Source organism: Microtus oregoni, unplaced genomic scaffold, assembly GCF_018167655.1.
Source record: "Microtus oregoni isolate MIOR12 unplaced genomic scaffold, Mior012 000101F_ref0000407, whole genome shotgun sequence".
NCBI classification, from domain to species: domain Eukaryota; kingdom Metazoa; phylum Chordata; class Mammalia; order Rodentia; family Cricetidae; genus Microtus; species Microtus oregoni.
In genome coordinates, this window is record NW_024544715.1 from 363,788 (window position 1) to 384,823 (window position 21,036).

Genomic DNA, 21,036 nt, shown 5'->3' on the forward strand with positions numbered 1-21,036 from the left:
CAACACTGCTTAAGTAACTGAACAAGAAACTAGATAGCCCAGAGACCTAGGGTAAAACCAAACACTACTGGTCTAAAAAAATAAATCAATAACTTTATCCCTAATGATATTTTGCCACACTCGTAGATAGTGCCTAATGCAGTTGTAGTGGTTTAAATAGGAATGGCCCCATAGACTCATGTCTATGACTTGGCCCATTGGGAATGGCACTATTAGGAGGTGTTGGAGGAAGAGTGTCCCTGTTAGGGTGGCCTTTGAGGTATCATTCATATTCTAAAGCTATACCCAGTGTGTAATACAGTTGTTTCTGCTGCCTGTAATTCAAGATGTACAACTCCCAGTCCTTCTCCAACACAGTGAAGATAATGGACCAAACCTCTGCAACTGTAAGCCACCCCATTAAATAGTTTCTTTTATATGAGTTGCTATGGTCATGGTATCTCTTCACAGCAATAGGAACCCTAAGACACCAGTCATCAGCAGAGAGGCTTCCTTGGTAGCAGATGGGAACAGATACAGAGACCCACAGCCAGATATGAAGAGAGAGAGAAAGTTAAAATGGGAGGCCTCCATCAAATCTTTCCCCTCAGAGCTGGGGAAATCCTGAGGAAGAGGAGGCAGAACTATTGTAAAAGCCGGAAGGAATAGAGTACACGAGTAGAATCAACTAAGCGAGTAGCATATGAGGTCACTGGAGATGAAAGCAGCAAGTGAGGGTCTCTGTGAGTCTACACCAGGTCCTCCGTGTGTGTACGACAGCTGTTAGCTTAATATTGATATGTGGCTCCTGACCGTGAGAACAAGTGGGTCCCAGACTCGTAGCTACTCCTGGGAGTCCTTTCATCCTCTTGAGTTGCTGTGCCTGACTTTGATATGATAGTTTTTGCTCTACATATTATATTTTATTGTATCACGTTTGGTTGTTACCTCGAAGAATCCCTTTCTTTTGTAATGAGACAGAAAGGAGGTAGATCCCGAGGGGAGGTAGGGAGGAACTGGGATGTGTAGAGGGAGGGTAAGCTATAATCAGGATATATTGTTTGTGTAAACAATCTATTTTCAAGCAAAGGAAAAAGTAAAATATTTCTCAATTTATAGACATTTTATAGAGCATATTTCATAGAACAAAGAGACCAAGTCTTCACAACACAAAAAATAGTAACAACATAACATTAGTTAACCTTGGCATTGTAATATGCAATTATCTTTAATCTGTTTGTTGTTTTCTACTACATTCTTATAAAGGACAAAAGTTTAACTATTATTATTTCTATTGCAGAGGAGGAAGCAGAATCATAGATGAGCCTATATAGCTGAACAACACTGGGAAATTAGAGGGTAGGGCTGAATTTCAGCCTTTGCAGGTTTGCTACAGCCCTTCAGTCAACGCTATGCACATGACTGCTCTTCATTCTGTACAGAGCAGGGCAACACGTGTGTTTTCAGGAAGTGTCAGCGCACCCTCATGTGGTGACCTGCACGGTCTTCCGAATGGATTAGAATCACAGCAACCTGGTGGGCTGAAAAGGAAAATCGTAGCCAAGTATCCAGTTGATAAGGACTTATGAGAACACACACTAGCTGTCTTCTTAGTTGGAGAGAAAATGCAGAGATTCTTCAAGGTATTGGCTTGCGTTCAGGTGTGAAACTTTTAGGCAGTCGTGATAAATGATTGAGAATAAGACAGAGATGAGGTGACTGGAGAGTCAGTTCACCGTGTCTGCACAGAATAGTTAAAAGCTTAGACTCAAGAGTGACGTGAGCAAAATTAGAATGCAGGTCCAGTGACCCAGCGGAGAGTAAAAACTGATCAGAACAGAAACTGGAAGCAGATTCGCGCTTTAAAGCTCATGGTATGGAGACAGTGGAGAAATTTAACAAGGTCGAAAAGCCGCTGTGCTGTGAGTTCCAAATCAGACTAGAGAGACTGATGGTAGCAGGCCAGCCGAAGTCCTCCAGAATCAGACGAGAGACTGATGGTCGCAGGCCAGCCGACGTCCTCCAGTCCTCTTACACTCCTGCCATTGCAGACGAGGAGGTCGCTCTTCAGCCCAGGAAGAGCAGAGCTAAGACTTGTAAGAGGAAATTGAAACTCTAGATGGGTGAGCTGATTGTGCAAGAGCGCAGAGAGGTACTCAATGAGTTCAGATCCTCTGACCAGCGTGGATTTTGCCCTGGTGGCGTGAGCGGACTGGTGCAGAAGAGAGTCATTACAGGGCGGGGACGAAATGATGTCTCCATTAACAGAAAAACAGCAGAATCAAGTAGGTGCCATTTTCAAACCAAATAATAGAGATGCTGGTATTTTGCTCCCCTCAGAGGACACCTGAGGAGAATCAGGGGAAGCAATAGTGTTCTATAAAACTTAGTCTGTTCTTGGAAGGGCATCAATAGTATCTATGGACACTGTCCCTGGAATAATTGACTCTTAATTTGGTGTTGCAGTCAACCAAGGCTGTTTGTACCTTAAGGGGGAATTCGTAATTATAGGCTGTTCTTGTGGAAGGTTTTTCAGGCCAGGCATTGTGATATACGTCTTTAGTCCCAGAATTTGGGAGGCAGTGTCTGTCAGTGAGTGCTAGGCCAACCTGGTCTAATAGTAAGTTCAAGGCCAGTTGTGGTTATATAGTGAGAACCTGTCTCAAAACAAAACAAAGATTGCTTTTTATAATTATGTTTTAAGGAAGAGAAATGAGGCTTCTGGTAATTTGAATAAAATATGTCCCTAATAAGGTCATATATTTGAATATTTGGCCACCAGAGAATGGAACTGTGCAAGGATTATAAGGATTAGGAGGTGTGGTGAAAGTGTGTCACCGGGGTTAGCTTTGAAGTTTCCAAAGCCCATGCCAGGCCCAGGCGTTCTCTCTCTCTCTCTCCCTCTCTCTCTCTCTCTCTCTCTCTCTCTCTCTCTCTCTCTCTCTGCCTGTGGATCAGGATGTAGCTCTCAGCTACTTCTCCAACATCAAGTCTGCTGCCATGCTCCCCACCATGATGATAATGGACTAAACCTCTGAAACTGTAAGCCAGTCCCAGTTAAATGCTTTTGTTTGTAAGAGTTCTCGTTGTCATGGTGTCTCTGCACAGCAACAGAACGGTGCTGGGAATAAATTACTGTGAGCAGAGGACTGGAGGAAGAGTTAAATGAATAAAAAATTTTGCTTTAAAAAGATGAGGACCTGAGTTCAAATTCCCAGTGCCCATGTGAAAAATCTGGTATGGCTGCCCTCGTGTGTATAACCCTAAAACCGCTGGGTCCAGAAACAGGAGGAAGAATGGGACTTCTTGGCCGCCAGCCCCGATCCAGGTTCATTGAGAGACCATGTTTCAAACAAGTAAGGAGAGTGATATAGTACAAGACACTCAGTGTCTTTCTGTGTCTTTCAGAAGCATTGGCATGGTACATGCATATACAAGTGCACACACACACACACAATTTTAAAAGAAATATAAATAAGAACATAAAATAATTGTTTCTTTATTCCCTTTTCTTGTTGCTAAGTTATTAATCCTGAAGACCAGAACCAAAAGATAGTGAGTTGCCAGATGATTCTGGAACCAGCCACTTGTTCAATGCCCACTCACATTCTTTGAGGTTCTGTGGTACGGAGTCTTAGGTTACAAGAATTTGTACTTACTTAGACAAAGGTGCCAGATGGTGTGCCAAGCTGAACCAGCTTGGGAACTGCTGGGCCGTGTAAGGGATAAAGCATGAGTCAGAGTCTCTGCTCTGACTAACAGCTAATCCTCACCCCTGCCCTGTGAGTGGGTACTGTCTTTAGGACTCTCATTCTTCATGTGGAGAACTAGGATGTTTTAGGGGTTTTCATGCTCTAGCAATTGGTGGGGTCACGAAGTCAGGGAGTCTGGTGTACTGAAATTCCATGCTTCAGACATTCAGTGTTCATGCATACATGAGTCAGCAAGGCAGAATGGTACCTGGACATCTGGCATGGTCTGTCTCCAGCACCTAAGTAGCATCTTCATCGAAATGTTGGAGATTCTCCTGATCATTTCTTGATGTATAAACCTGGGGGTGTGTAGAAACCAGCTGGAATGATTAATTCCTTGAGATCTAAATCTGGAGTGTTAAATGGAAAAACAAACTGCTCCTTGTGGTCCAGAATCAGCCTCAGAGATACTAGGAAGAGAAGCAGGGCTTATGTTGGTGTGGTGGGCTGCAAGCTCAGCACAAATCACTGGGGGTTTTGTTCTCCTGTATCTTTTCCTGGGGCTGTTCTTTTCCACTTCCTCCTGGCAAATTTTTAATCATTTTTCAAGTCAAGGCCTAAATGTCACTTGAGCTATGGAGTCCTTTTCGGCTTCCATGGGTAGATTTATCATCCCATTTTGTCTGAGTCTTTAGCCCTTTCTGCCTGACATTATAATTTTGTGATTGTCTTTCCAGTTTGTGGTGCCATGTTCAAAGGCAATCAGTTGGAAACAGGAGTAAAGTCATCTCTCCTTCCCCTGAAGGCCCTGCACTCACTAAGCCCTGTTGATTTTAATTCACTGCATGTTAATAAAATTTGCCCATTCTCGATGCCCAGGCCTAATTTAAGTCTGTTTGCTAAGGTGTTTCCCTACATACCCCCATTTCCCAGGAAGCAATTTGGAAAATTCTCTGTCAAATAGTTTGCTGGTGGACTCCTGGTCCCCACACCCCCTTCCTTAGCCCAGCTGGTAGGATAACCCCAGGCTCCCAGCCATCTATGTTTTGAGCCTGTGTAACTCTGCAGCTTCAACTCTTGACTTCCTGCCCCGCTGCATGGGCCGCAGGACAGGGAGCTCATTGGCATTCCCTAGGCATGTGCAGTTCCTTGCTGTCTCATTTCAGCTCAGACAGTGAGCTCCTGCTGTAGCCTCCCTGCCAGGCCCCGCTACTTTACTACTACAGGTCTCTTTTGGGGAGACCGCAGGGCCCCAGGAGCCTCCTATTCCCAGGGGCCCAGCATTCTTCACTTCCTCCTTGAAGTTTTGTGCTCCCAAGCCTGCGTCTCATTCTGTTTCCAGTATCAATTGAACACTCAGAACAAGCTTTCCAAAGGGTCTAATTGATTTTTTTGTAATTGGAAGAGCAGCAGAGTTAGAATTCTGCCTCTTCCGGTGTGTGGAAGTGTGGGCTTGGGTATTCCACTTCCTGTGAGAACTCATTTGCTCAGCTGTAAAATGTTGATATTCTTCCCGCCCCAGAAAGGCTTATGGAGAGTCAAGTGAGATACCAAGGCCTTCTAAAACTTAACAGTACCCCAAGGATCTGTAGCTGATAGTTCTGTGTTTTTTTATGGTCAAGAATGATTCTCCATGTGCTTATGCCGAAAATCGACGTCTTGTGTCCACAGATAGGTTTCATTGGAATTAATGTCATGTCGTTTATTCATTTGCCAAATGTCTAGCTGCTTTTGAGTCTGAGCAGCAAAGTGGAGGACTTGCAGCAGATCCTGCAGAGCCTAAATGCCTGCTGTTCGACCTGTATAGAGAAAAGCCTGCTCACGCAGACACCGCTCACACATGTGCAGTTCACAAGAATATGTGCAGTTCACAGCCCCTGTCAGGCATGCACAAAAAGCTGGAGCGAGAATTCCTTTCCCTGCATCTAATTTCCAGCATTTCATCTGGGACCTGGTAGAGTGGTCACTTAGGGATGTTGATGAGATCATGGGCTTCACGCATGGCGATGTGAAGGGTAGGGAGACACTCCGTTCTCGTGGCTTACCATGTAACATAAAACTCTGGTGGGTTGTATATTTTCGTTTGTTTGGTATTTGGTTAAATACTCCATTATGAATCCTGTCTTGGTTGTGATACTGTGTTTGGCAGCGTCCTTAGTCTTTCCCCCTCTAGAAACCAGCATCCCCTCCAAACTGTGACAACCAAAAATATGTGATGAGACGTTATTGAATGTTCAATGAGATAAAAACACGAATGTCAGACATTCCATCTTTAAATGTGGGTCATGGGTTATATCAGAGAACCTCCCACGTGCTCCCATTGGGAATGCAAGAGACTTCAGAAGTAGATTCGCCTTGCCAGGGCAGTTCCTGCGTGCCAACAAGTTAGTCCCCACAAGTCTCAAAGCTGATAACAGCCAGCCCGAGTCTGAGAGTATATAGTTAAACAGGAAATTTACTAACCTAGAACTTGACCCAGCCTGAGCCTAAGAGAATGTAGTTAAATGGGATTTACTAACTCAGAACTTGAAATAAAAAAAGGCAAAATTTCTCTAGGAAATTATATTTATTTGAATTTTGCCTGCTTGTTTAACATGTTAATTTTGATAGTTTGAATAGGTAAAGAATTATAGAACACGAACACTTATATATATATATACATATATATATACATATATTGTATATAATTTTTGAAACAGGAATTTATATAGCCCACGCTGACCTTGAACTTGCTATGAAGTTGAGAAGATCTTTAACTCTTCATCTTCCTGCCTCTGCTTCCCAAGTTCTGAAATTATTGTCATGTACCACCATGTCCAATTTGACATAAATATATTAATAGGAATATTAACTTGTATTAGTAGCATCATGCTTTTCTTGGATCCAGTTTTATCTTAGGGAAGAATAATTAATTAGTTGCTTGAAGCGGACATAAAAAACTCAGTAATGCAGGGCTCCCACAGGTGTTTATTATGAGCAGCCAGGGTTTTTGCAAGATGCCCTTTATTCTAGACAGTCAGGCACCCTTCATAGCCGAGGAAGGTGTACAGAGAGAGACTAGGTAAAGTGTATCATAGTGAAATTCTTGTTTTGATGGAAAGGAGACTAAGCATCCAAAGGCAACATCCACTTATTCATGATGGTCTTGAAGTATCTTTGTGATCTCCTCCCTATAAGTTTCGATCAAGGCATTATTGGTGCCTGTTCTTCTGCTTAGTTAAACACATTAATCTTGGAGCTGAAGCAAGTTACCCATTTGTTCGTAGTCTGTAAATATCACCGATCGTGGAGAGCCTCTCGGTGCAGCTGTACACTGACCCTCCCAGTGTCCAGACTGAAGAAGACTGCTCTTTCCTCTATGCCTTCCACAGTTTGTTTCTGTCTGCATCCTCCCAGCTCGGTCCTGACAGCTCCTCCATGTTTGAAAGCTTGTGCTGGGGGTGAAGAAGTCAGTCCCTAACCTGGCAGTGGGACACAGGTTACTAGCACATCTGTCAGACTGGGGAGTTCCCTTTATTCATTTTGATAAGCTAAAGGTTAAAGCCTCGTTTTCACCAAGTGCCTTCCCGTATCAGGGTGCTTGTAACTTGGATCTCCAGGAAGCTAGCATTGTAATACCTTCCTGTGTCTCATACTCCACATCTATGGGCGATCTCTCTTCTTGCTCCTTAATTGGTTCAGAATTATGTATCTTTTATTATGAAATTGGTTGCAGGTGGACATATTGGAAATAATTCAGTGTATACCCACATGTCTCTACCTGTCTTCACATCTTACTTTGCTGATTCACCTGCTTTACAAAAGAAATGAGTTACTATGGATCTATACATATATATCCATATGTATTACACACACACACACACACACACACACACACACACACACACATATGAATATATGAAGCCACCTGAAAAAAAAAATCCCTAGTGCATGCCCTCCCTTGGGGTGGCTGCTATCACAGCCTTGTCCCTTTCAAAATCCTTCTTCTATTTACTTGTATATGTCCATCGCATTGACTTTTGTAGCATTGACATTGTGATTAACTTTTGTAAAAATGGAACAGTAAGCACATCTTTTGTTTGTTTCTTTGTTTGTTTATTTAAAGAGTCACTCATACTCTCAGGTGCTTAGTCTTCATTTTTTATCTGGAATACCACATAAATGTGTTTTTTTACTTACTCAAATTAATGCTCATCCTGAACTTGAATTGTAATTAAAATTCTCTTGCCACATTGTATATTACTTTAAGGTCCTAACTATTTTGCATGTGCTTGACAAGATGCCTATGGGACTACGTGTAGACCAGTTCCTCAGTTTTAATGTTGCTGGATATTTCTCTTTTTCGATCTTGGAAAACGCATTGTTCCATTTCCCTGTTGGTGGACATGAAAGGGCTACATAGATCCCGAGACATGAGCCATGCTTCCATGAGCATCTCTCCGTACATTTACTAGGGCGCCCAGGAGCAAGCGTCTCTGAGAACGGATTACAGTGTAGGAGGTAGCCATACTTATCCTCAGCAGACTTTGCCAAATTGTAGGCCCATTTGTATACTCATCTCGGGTAAAGATTTTGGTTCCTTTGTGTCCCTGGTTGCATACATTCTTTTCTCACGTATAATCGACTTGAAACCTGTCATGAATTGGTTCACTTTGGTCTGTATCACTAAAATACATAACAGAAACAGCTAGGTGGAAGCAGTAGTATGTAGGTTCCTGCTTTCCAAAGCCTGGGGCATGGTGTAATGTGAGAGTCATCTGTGGCTGAAGCTGGACTTCACAGCTGAAAGGAAGCAGAGAGAGGGGAAGGCCTATCTGCTCCTCCCCTTTACTTTTGGAGGGAGCCTAGCTCATTTCCATGGTACGGCCTACGCTCAGCATGGTTCTGCCCACTCAGCTGATCCTCTTTAAATGTCCTCACAGATTCACCCCAAAGTGTGCTGCAGCCGTCCCTTAGCTTACGCTACATTTCTGTCAGGATGACACTCATAATCTACCCCCCTAAGACTAAACTACAATCTCTCTTGTGCTTCCTGATAATATTTTGAGATTAAATACTGCACAATATTTGATACTCTTTAAGTTTTTTTTTTTTTACTTCCTTAGACATGAAAAGAGCAGATTAGCTATTAGATGAGTGGCTGTTTGTAATGTCATTATTTCTAAACTTTATATGTGTAATTCATGGATTCCTTTCATTAAGAAGCAGCATTTTGTTGCTTCATCCATACCTCACCTGTTCTGGGTTCTGTCACTTTGGGTGTAGGGATGAGCGGGGGCAATGACCATTTCTTTCTGATTTGTTCTGTCATGGAAGCCTGTTCCTAACATTCTGGCTACTGAAAATCCTCCCTTTCATGTACTTTATGTATCCTTTCTCCCTTTGTGCTTGAACTTTCCTTAGTGTAGGTCAGAGCTTCCTGTAGTTAATAGAGAATACTTTAAGGCATAAACATCCCGAGATTGGACCAGTGAAGCCAGAAGTGCAATGCAAATGCTGATGGTTAATTCAGCAGCCCTTGGTGTGACTGAGTTTTAAGCATCCTGTGAGTAACTGAATATATTGATAGAGAGGAAGATACAGAAAGACTCCTAGCTACTTAATTGAATCTATCTTTTTAAAATAGTTTTTTTAATAAAACCATATCCTTTGAATTAAAAGATACATATGTATATATACATATATATGATTGGTTTGACTTAGCATGTACTGTTTATTCTGCAGTAAGTTTATTATAACTTTTCCATCAACAAAGCATGTTGAAATAAACTTCATGAAGAACTAGATGAGAATATAATATAAAACTATGTATACACTTGAATGTATACTTTTTCCATGAGTCTCCTCGTTACTATGGGTGATGTGTGGCCCCAGGGACTATTTGGCTGACTCCTACTCCCATGCCTGCTCGGTGCTTTTCATTCACAATGACCATTTTAATGGAAATGGCCAGTCCTTAGAAAAACCTGGAATGTGTATTATGCAGATTTTTTCAGGACTAGACAAGTGGGATTTGTTTCTTCAACTCCAATTATCAAAAGGATTAACCCTTTGCCCTCTACATTCTGATCGTAACCCTTCAGAAACAGAGGTTGTTTGTACAAGAGAGTTGGGAAAAACGGGGCTGGATGCCAAGTGGACTGTTTCTCCGCTGAAGGAGGCAGCAATCATGGCCTGCATTTTTCTCTTGTGTTCCAGGCGTCTGTGGAGGCTTCTGGTGAAATCGCATTATGCAAGACTGGATTTCCTGAAGATGTGTACAGTGCAGTCTTACCGAAGGATGTGCATGAAGGACAGCCTCTTCTCAATGGTAGTGTATTTAAAGTTCTTGTCTGTCCAGTGTCCAGTGTGCTCTTCAGAAGCCCTCAGACTCACATCCGGGCTTAACAAGTGCGGCTGTTTCAGTCTCTATAGTGACTTTACATAGAGACTTTACTGCATGGATTTCCTATGTGCATTGTTGGAAGGCTCTTGGCCTTGTGAAATGCTCAAGTTTCTTCCTTGTTCAATTTGTACTAAGGAACTTCACACAACTGTTTTTCCTGCATATATTTTACTTAGTCTGAAGAATGAAACTCATCAGACATCTGATTCTAAGGGTCAAAAATTATTTTCTTGAATTTCAGAAAAGGACTCATTAATATTAACTCAGACTAAAACATGCTCAATTTTAATATCCGGTAAAATTATAGTAAACAAATTTAACACGTAGACTCTCGGGTGGGATCATGGAATCTGTGTTTTTGCTATGATACTGCTTATAGAAATTATTTGAAGCTTGTCTATGTGGAGCATATGTGAATATGAAGTATAGACTCATTTTCCATATGCCAACAAGGCTAGATCAAAATCAGAATATAACCTATCTAAAGCAAAATTTAAAACCCCTTCCTTTAATTCCAGTGGGAAACAAAATTTTGATTGGTAGCCTTGTAGTATCGTCATGAACACATTTATCATTATGCAGTATGTTATTGGAATATGAAAGCAAGAACTGATCAGTCAGTCATATTTAAATTTCAGTTCCCTGCAAATCTTGCACATCTCTGAGGCTGTGTGAGAGAGCTGCATTTAGAAAATCTGTTCACCTCCACTAATTAGTTTGCACCACGCTCTACCACATAGCCTTAATTGAAGTGTCTCCATAGCACCGACAAACCCTAGTGCTCCGGCACCTAAGAATACTGGAGGCAGAGGACTTTGAAATGTAAATGACCTCTTAGCTAGGGAAGCTCTTTGGTACAACTTGCATTTTATTTTCATTTCTATTGAAATTATGATGTGCTTCCACCTATGTGGTCTTTCTGAAGCTGATTTCCAGTTCCAAGCATCCTCCTGCCCCTGCCTCATTATGCGCGCACTCTTTTAATGAGTGTTTGTCAGAGTTAGTCTATCTCAACGTGGAATCATTATCTTCTCTGGTGGGTAATGGCTGGCTTGATGATGGCTTAGTTCAAATCACAGTGCATCAACTCTATCTCAGAGAGGATCTGGAAGACCTGCAAACTTTCCGTAGTCTTTGTATCTGTAAATTACTGTATAGTAACCTAGAGCCTGCAGAGTGCGGAAGTATTCGGTAAGTGTGTGAAAACACACTGACATAATTCTAAGAAATAGTTCAGCCAGGCGGAAAAACCTTTCGGTAATTGCTTGCATCTTTATTGTATTTTTGTAATTCACTTTTTAAAATAACTAATACCTTTTTCTGATTTAATTTGTTGATTACAAATAAGCACATAGTCTGTCACCAGAAACCGTTGACTTAAGATGAGTTACTTGGACATTTTGAATAGTTTTAAAAATGATAGCTTATTTTCTAGTTTTCATTAATGCTGGTAACAAAAGAAATGGGGCTTAGCTTTTTGCTCGTATCTTTTTAATATAGCCTATACTTGTGATTTCTCTTGAAGTTGTAATTGTGAAAGATTTAAAATATTTTTGGCTTTGCTCTCCAGCCATCCATCTTGGGAGAAGAATAAATGATAGCATGCAGTTTTGCACATGACATACTATTACCGGTTTTCTTTATCCTTCTGAGACTGTGCGAAAGGACAAACCAGCACACGAAAGCTCAAGACACGCTGTTTAAAACGCCCCCTAGAGGAATAAGTAACTTTGGAAAAGAAGAAAATTCACTCAAACTTCTGAGGAGCATTGGTCTCAGTGTCGCCAGATAATGTTCCTGTCAGAAGCCCGACTTTTAATGATCGCAAACTTTTCTCTTTTATATATATTGTGTATATCTTTGGAGTCTCTAGTAAAATAATAATTCGAAGCCATGCCATTCATGGAAGCAAAATGCCATGCCATAATTATGGATGAGTTTGGATATGCGGTCGGTCGTTCATTTCACCTTGTACAAACTGCATTGCTAAGCCATTGAGGGGGTTTCTTCTGGTGTATGCTAGTGGCCTGTAGGGTTTAAGGAAATAATTGTACATATCAGTCTTTGGCTCTTTCCCAAGCCATTGACTGCTTGGAGTGTCCTACCATATGAAGGTTAATGTTCGATTTACCACCACTGAAGTTCATCATGTTTTCTCATTTTTGCTGTTTTCCCCTCTGTTGCAAAACATTCCTTTCTCAATCCTGCAACAGTTATAATCTGTTTTCATATCTAAGCCAATCATTTTAATTCGGTATTTCACTCTATTTTAAAGGTAAAATATAAATCTTGCTATTTCCTTTAATTTCCTATCGATAACATTTTTAACTAGGACAGTGACTTGCCTGATGCATGGCATACCAAGCCTTGTGAAAGAGTTGAAATTTTTGGTGTTTATGACCATGGTTGCTAATCACTTTTTGACAGTTGAGTAGGAATCTTCATGAAGATACTTAGAAAATATTAAGCTCTTATTAAAGATGTAAGATGACATTAGAAAGTCATAGAGGAGCATTGCATGTGGTCTGGACAGTCCTTAGAGAACAGCCTATCCCCAACTTCCCTTTCACTTTTCTCCATTTATCACGAATTTCATGAGATGACACACCCTAAGAACTAGTTAGGCCCTCTAGTATCTCTTGCAGATTTCGTGGTCTTATTTTTGTAAAATCATTAAGAGTGAAGTACTTATGTGCAGGGCTTGGACATATAACCTCTCACGTTATATTATGTGAATACTCTGACTCACTGAAGAGAGTCCATTATTTCTAAAATGGTTATATGGGCCTCTGTTCTGTTAGCAAAACCAGATTTTTCGTAGTCGTGTGTCTATTTTTGAACATACAGGTTGTTTCCAATTTTCTTCTCTAGTGTATAGTGCTGCTATGGAAATTCGTGAGAAAGTTGCTGTTTCTTTAGGGACGTCTTCTGGAATTTGTTCAAAAGCAGAATTTCTAGGTCAAAGGAAAAATAGAGTTTGACAGGTGGATGTTTGTTGCTGATTTGCGTTTGGTAGAAATTTTCTTTTTTTCAGTGTGTGTGTGTGTGTGTGTGGTATGTGCCTGCCCATTATGTGTGTATAGGCCAGAGGATAACTTCATGTGTTGGTCCTTGCTTCTACCCCACTTGAGTTTGTGTTTCTGTTGTTACTACTCGTGAGTCAGCCTAGCTGTCCTGCTAGGGTGTCCAGGGACTCTGCTCACCTTCCTCCTTTTCCTCCTACTTCTGTCTCTCTGCAGAAACACTGGGGATAGAAAACCTTCTGCTGCTGTGGCTCTTTGCTGAAATCCTAACTCAGGGCCTCACCCTTGTGTGACAAGCAGTTTGCCCACTGAACTATGTCTTCAGCCCTGTAAAAAATGTTCTTTGTAAGATAAAAAGTTCTTTCTTTCTCTCTCTCTCTCTCTCTCTCTCTCTCTCTCTCTCTCTCTCTCTCTCTCTAAGCTTACACATATGTTACTTCATTTTCAGATCTTCATCACCGTGTAATTTTGTAATTTTTTTTTTTTAAGATTTGTTCTTTCTGGTGAAAAGCAGTTTTTCATCCTATGAGATATATGTTTGCCTTCATGAATTAGCATCAGATCTGTCATGTTTAGGCAGTCATTTTTACCTTACATTTTCCTATTCCAGTTTCAAAGCACTTATTACCAACTCTCTCATTTTCCAGACAAGCAAATTAGAGCTCCGGGAGATTACAGGCTTGCCCGTGATTACATAGCTCCTTAGTTTGCCGGCTACAGACCTGGAATTAGAACTCAGTGCTATTTTTTTTCCATAACCCAGTTCTGATGATGCTGATAATTAAACAAAAAAATAAGGAAAGTCCTCCACAGAGATGGAGGAGGTCTTAATCCACATATCCAGATGTCTTATGCAAAGCTTATAGAAGGTCCACTTTGTCTCTTGGCACAGTGATTGACATGCTACTAGGAAGATTTGGGAGCCATTACATAAACAGCATATCTTACACACACACACACACATACACACACACACACGTATATGCACCTTTTATTTATTTTTACTCTTCATCATTTGTACATGCCTACTTACAAGCAGAAAAATGCAGGGCTTTGGAAGCTAATGTTTATCTTATCCGTCACTAATCTAGGAGAAGGAGAAACGATTCTATGCAGTGCATTTCTTGAAAATAAAATAATTGCCATCTGCATTTCTGTCCTGTGCTCCCAGTATGTGACACAGCCTCAGCAACTCCCCTGATGTTGCAGAGGATCCTGGGTTTCCAGCGTGGTTGGCAAGAGGAATGTCCTTCTGTATTTTGAATTGGTTGTCCTCATGCTGTTTTGCCAAGTCAACTCCTCAGATCTGGTTAACATAAATAGCAACTGGCAATTACCATGAATATTTTCAGTAATCCATTCTGATGCACAACCTCTGGGCAGCCCATGATGATTATGTTCAACTCCCTGGGATTTAATTTAGATTAGTGTGCTTGCTGATTGAGGCTGTTCTGCATTACCGTGGGGGGCTGAGGGATGGTAACTGGAGACAAGATGGCTGAAGTCGTTTTTATTAGTTTAGAGGGACAGTAGGGTTAAAATGCTGTGTTGTTTGTGTGTTTGTGTGTGTTCGCATGTTCTTGTGGGGGCGGTTCGTATGGAGGAGTGCATGTATACGTGTGTATAGGGACCATCCCTGGGTATTTGCCTCAGTTGTTTTCCACGTTGGTCTTTGCAGCACAGTGAACTGGGGCTGGTGATTGGAGCTAGACTGGCTGGCCACTGCATCCTAGAAACCTACCTGTTTCTACCTGCTCTTATTACAATTGCTTGTTCCAGGGCCCGACTTTCTTTTTGCAGTTGATGTTGTTTTGTTTTTGTTTGTTTGTTTTGGAGACAAGGCTTCTCTGTTCAGCCCTGACTGTCCTGGAAATCATTCTATAGACAAGGCTGGCCTCTAGCTCACAGAGATCCACCTGCCTTTGTCTCTGAGTGCTTAAATTAAAGTTGCGCACCACTACCCCCCTGAACTATGCCCAACTTTTAATAAGAGTTCTGGGAATTGAAAGTTGGGCCCTATGCTTATGTAGCAAGCACTCTTGCTGACTGAGCCATCACCCCCAGCACTTCCTAGAGTATTTTTTCAATAATAGAAGTGCCTTTGTATGTTGCATCTTACTGAATTTTAACAGAGACTTGTTCATGAAAATCTGTTATGATTATTTTGGTAAATTTTGTTCATATTTAATATGTAAAATGTTTTTTAATATTTGAACTGTAGGTTTATAAACTTCTTGTTGATAAAGCCAAGTAGGCCTTTACAGTTCACTGGATTATGGGAAATGGCACAAATTAGAGGAATTGTTCTCTGTGCTGTTGATAAGCAGCTGGGTCTATCCTTGGGTGATTATTTTTCAACATGTTCTCATGAGCAGTAGGGTTTTATTTTTTGAAAGATAGTTTTAAAACCACTGGCTTTGTTTAAAGTTACTCATTTTTACTTTGGGGAAGGTGTCACATCCTGGGATCATGCTTGGAGGTCAGAGGACATCTTGCTGGAGTTGGGTCTCCCTTTCCAACCTGTAGAGGCAGTGTCTGTCTTACCTGTCACACTGGGTACTCCTGACTAGCTGTTTCCTGAACCTTTGGCTGATTCTCCTGCTTCCAGGTCCTCAGGCTTACCTTGTTGTTATTTTGACCTGCAGAGCCAGTTTACAGGCCCATGTAATAAGTAAAACACTGGTAACTTTTGTCTTGTTTATATTTATTTAGACATTATTTCTCATTTCGAAGTTTTTCAAACCCCGTGGATGCATTTTTGTCCCTGCTTTCTTATTACAGTGCCACAGAGGAAGACACATCTGTCTAGGTATATACTTCCTGTTTAGCTTCTTTTGTAGGTATTTCTGGTCTTGAGAAATTTGAAGGAGTTGAAGTTGGCTCCTTCACCAATGTATAAGAGGAGACACATGTTAAAGACAGCCAGGCATGGTTTGCCTGTCATGTGCAAACCCTAACGGCCAGCATCCCAAGTATTTTACAGATCTTCCCTCATAAGATCAAAGAAAACTTTTCTGTCCGTCCTCATGGCCAGCATCTGTCAGGGACTATGTGTATTGGAGAAATAAGCATCATGAAACAGATTCAGCCGATAAGGGAAATGGAGGATGTGTGCTATGGTAGTTTCGGTAGGGTGCTCAGAGTCCAAGAGAAAAGTTAATTTTAAAAATGGTATTGTATTGGTTCAACAGCCATAGGTACTTGGGGGAAAATAATGTTAAAAATAGTGAAGAGTAGGTGTTAGGGCCGAAGGAGAGTGCCTGACTGAGCGGAGGTGAAATGAGGTCAGTGTAGTAGCTGGCCACTTTGTGTGAGGCTTTGTAGACCAGTGTAAGGACCCTGGCTTTGACTAAGAAGAGGTAAAGAGGTTTGGAGGGCTTTCAGCACAGGGAGGACATGATCTGACTTCAAAACAGGATCGCACTGGCTGTCACACTGAGAAAAGGCAGGAGGAGAGGCCAGATGGAAGGCTAAGTGAGGGGGGAAGGGACCGTGGTGATGCGAAGGAGGGCAAGACCAGTGCTTAGACTTTTACAGGAAGCATATGCAAGTAAAAGTGGTATGACGTGAAATTAGCCCTTTTAAAGGGATTGCTGTGATAGCTCTTGGTCTCTTCAGTGTGGCACACACCAGCTCTTTCCATTCCAAACATTTCTACCATGTCAGAGCAAGGGCTTCTACACAAGAAACATGCTCCCTCCTTTCAGCTACCATCTCGCACACAAACTTCTGTGTCACTTCTTGCACACAGCATAAAATCTGGAAATCCTTCGAGGCTCCAGTTTGTGCCATCAGAACCGCATTCCTTGGGGTAGGTGAATGGGATGCACTGTAAGGGCCCATTCACCCATCCAGAGGCACACAAGTTATATACACACATACACCAAAATCCATTCTTCCATTCCGTTAATGACTCACCCATTGAGAGACAAAATAGAGATTTTCACTCATGGGCCACTGAGAATACTGCTGGTATGAACATGCATAGGCAATGCATACATTCTTTTTGAGAACCTGATTTTTTGTTTGTTTGTTTTTTCATATGTATGCCTGAGAGTGAAATGAAGAGGCTGTATGCTCTTTCTATGTTTACATCCTTTCTTGGTGGTGGAGGCTGCTTGTTCATTTCCCGGCTGCCCAGATCTGAATAACCACACAGAAACTATATTAATTACAATACTGTAATTACAATGATTCTAATGTATTTCTAGCTAGCTCTTATATCTTGAATTAATCCATTTTTTGTTAATCTATGTATCACCACTAGACTGTAGCTTACCGGTGCCAGCATGTTACTCCTTCGGCAGCTACATGGCATCTCTTTGATTCTGCCTTTTTTTCTCTGTCTGCTTGGAATTCCCACCTTACCCTATTCTGCCCTGTCATAGGCCAAAGCATCTTTATTTATTAACCAATACAAGCGGCACATATACAGAAGGACTTCCCACACCACTTGCAGACCTATGAAATGCTTTCTACAGAAGCTGTGTTCTCCCAGACCAACACTTGGTATTTTACATTTATTTTTTTTATTGTAACTATCCTGGTTGGTATGAAGATGCACCTCATTAGAGTTTTGATTTGCGTTTTTATGATGATTAATGCTGTTGGAAATACTTTTGAATGTTTCATTTTTATTTAATTTTGAATAAATACCTATTCAAGTCCTTGGTTCACTTTTAGAAATTTAGCTCTTTGTCTTTGTTTTTGAGTTATGGGAATATACGGAGAGGGGGGAGGAGAAGAGGGAGAGGGAGAGAGGGAGAGAGAGAGAGAGAGAGAGAGAGAGAGAGAGAGAGAGAGAGAGAGAGGGGGGCAAGCCTTTGTTAGATATGTGGTCTGTAGACATCTCTTGTATCATGCTGCCTTAGTCTTTTTGATGTCATGATACTATAATAAAATCTTATAGACTGGATAGTTATTGTTAACAACAGAAATTTCTTTCTCGTTTCTCTGAAGGCTGAAACATCCATGTTCAGAGTTTGTGCAGATGTGTTTTCAGGAGATGGTTTGCATTCTTATGTGAGACCTTATGTGTACTGCTGTGGCCCCCTGGGGCAGAAGCAGCCAGGGAGCTCTCTATGGCAGTGTATGTCAGGGCTCTCTAGAGAAGTAGAACTCATAGGATGAAGCGCACGCACACGCCACACACACACACACACACACACAGAGAGAGAGAGAGAGAGAGAGAGAGAGAGAGAGAGAGAGAGAGAGAGAGAATTTATTAAAATGGCTTGCTTGAAGGCTATGGTTCAGCCAGGGGAACAATGGCTGTCTATCAACAGAAAGTTCAAGAATTCAGTAGTTGTTTAGTCCAAGAGGCTGGATGTCTCAGTTGGTCTTCAGTATACACCACAGTATCCTGAAGAAGTAGGCTCTAATGCCAGTGAAGGAATGGAGTGGCTATGGAGAATGAGAGCAAACAGGCAAAGAAAGCAAGCTTCCTTCCTCCACGTCCTTGATAATAGGCTGCCAGCAGAAAGTGTGGCCTGGCTAACAGTGGATCTTCCCACTGCAGAGATCTAGATAAAAGTGGGTCTTCCCATTTTAAGTGATTTAATTAAAGAAAAAATCCTTCACTGGTATGCCTAGTCTTTAATTCCAGATGTGGTAAAATTGATAACCAAGAATAATTACCACAGGGACTTTTTATAAAAGCACTGTCCAACATCATAATGCAGAGTCCTTGTGACCTCATCACATTTCCAGAGCCTGCTTCTGATGCCATCATATTGGCTGTGAGGATTTCAGCATGTGGATTTTGAGGTGGGTGGAGGGACACAAACATTGAGACCATAGTAGTGGTCTTCTCACTTTCTGGAACATGTCCTTTAGTGCATAGATGTTAAGTGTTTTGCCGCTGACTTACATCTCTAGCCCTTCCTTGGGTTCTAGACACGGGATCTTGTTATATAGGGATAAGTATACTTGTTTCTTACATAAAAGCTAGCCCAGCCTGGAAGTGACAATGCTTGTGCTCTTGACTATAGGTATATCTACTCACCTGATTTTATTTTCAGATTTCATGTAAATCAGCATACCTACTCTTTCTTTTTGTTCTTTATACTTTTTGGTGCTGTATCTAAGAATTCCATGCAGAATCAAAGACAAGGAAGATTTGCCACCATGTATCTAATAGTTTTGTGGTATAAAGACCTTTAATATGCAACCAAACCTCTGTTTTATTATTTTTTTATTGTGCCATTTTTCTGAGTGTATTTTCTTATAGGACTAGTGGGATGTGATGGATTGAGCACATTACCGTCATAGATAAAAAAATCGAGGGAGGCTTTAAGGTCTGAGCTCTGGGTAGGTCAGTACTCACTGTGTTGGAGGATCAAGACGTTGGCTTGATCTGAGAAGCCAGGGAGACATTCACATGGAATTCTGAGGCTCAGTGGAGAAACCAAGGCTGCAGAATGAAAACTGTTCCATACTCTTGTCACAGGGAAAGCCACACAGAAAGCCATGGCACAGATCAAGCCATTAAGGAGTTGATGGAGGAAGGGAAGACCAAAGAAAAGAAACAGTTGAAGAGTCCAATAGTAAGGAGGCCAGTGAGGAAGGAAAAGCACTGGGAGGGAGCGATGACTCCCAGGGCGAATGAGAGAGTGTTTCAAAGTGACAGAGTGTTCATGTACAGTATATGTCTGCTTGTCTGCTGAAAGGAGGGCTGAGGCGCCTCCGTTACGATACATGATGTAGAGGTGCTCATATCTTTGAAGAACACTCTCAGAGACAGCTATCAAAAGCTTTACTTACTTCTATGTTCTACAGTCAGGTAGAGGAGGGAAGTGGCATAAAGAGTAAACTCCCATGAGAAGAAAGGAGAATTTGAGTTGAAGACAGAGAGGGAAGGAGCTATGTATGGGGGATAATTATTAAATAGGTTCTTACATGTTTTTAAAATGAGAAAACTAGTCCAGTGGGAAGGAAAACATCACAGTACAATAGACAGTCATAGTCAGCCGCGCAGACGGCATAGACCTGGCTTGGGAAATGAGATGAGGTGGAACGCTTAAGTCTGTATAGCCACCACCCCTGGAGGTGTTTTAAACCCACTGCAAGGCCTTTTCCTACCAAGCCTCAGACAGTTGCAAGTCCTCATTCCAGCCATCTGATTTATCTGGAAGGTTTCCTCTACAGAAATGGCAGAGAGGATAAAAAATAACCTTGGTGGTGTTCCATGATGCGAGCAGTATTTTCAGGATTCCAGTATCCTTAACGGATGGTACCAGAGTACTGCCACTTCTCTCTCTTCTGAGGTGGGGAGGAGATCATTCCAATGATGTCTGCTCCATCTTTGGAACCTGCTTTCAAAAAATGATTTCTCATAAGTTTAATAGAATCATATTCTGAAATTTTTACACCCCCCCACCATTGAGCTAGTGTGGTCCCTTATGCTCTGAGGTCATTGCTTTTTATCATTTTTTTTTCATTCAGAAGAGTGTTCTTGAACATTTGACACACAATAGTTCCTTTTCAAGAACCCAGATGTTCTTGAAAAAAGGCCCCAAATCCTTGTTAGAGCAACTTGGATTCCAGCTTCTCAGCATCCAGTGCATGGTTACCTGGACTTTTTCAGTCTCCCAGGTCCTGGCTGAATATCAAGCAGTTTCCTCACTGCTGTTTCAGTTGTTTAGATCACTCACTTCTTTAGAAGGGGAAACTGATGTCTTTTCCCTTAACTGAAGCAGTAACATGTGCCGTTATACATATGACAAAGGCATTCCTCCTGTCCTTGGTGCATGTTCGCCTCTTCTGGGCAACCCCAGATGGGAATGGAATTATTTATGTTGGCATTATTGTTTCGGATCTGGCCAGAGGTGCAGTTAAGTTAAGTCCCTCAGTGACTGTCAAACATGATGCTTTCCATCTTGACTGGTAAAATTTATATTTTATACAAGTGTTATGCTTGTAAGTTGGACTGTTTTCAATAAAGATCCTAGCTTCACCA

At 41.5% G+C, this 21,036-nt stretch overlaps 1 protein-coding gene across 1 annotated transcript in view; it reads left to right on the plus strand.

Annotated features, from left to right (window-relative positions):
- LOC121443161 (cadherin-2) overlaps window positions 1-21,036 on the plus strand; it is a 227,134-nt gene that overhangs the window by 25,916 nt on the left and 180,182 nt on the right. The window contains exon 2 of the mRNA XM_041644837.1: window positions 9,870-9,981. Coding sequence (XP_041500771.1) covers window positions 9,870-9,981 — 112 coding nt within the window. The remainder of the gene's footprint in view (window positions 1-9,869; window positions 9,982-21,036) is intronic.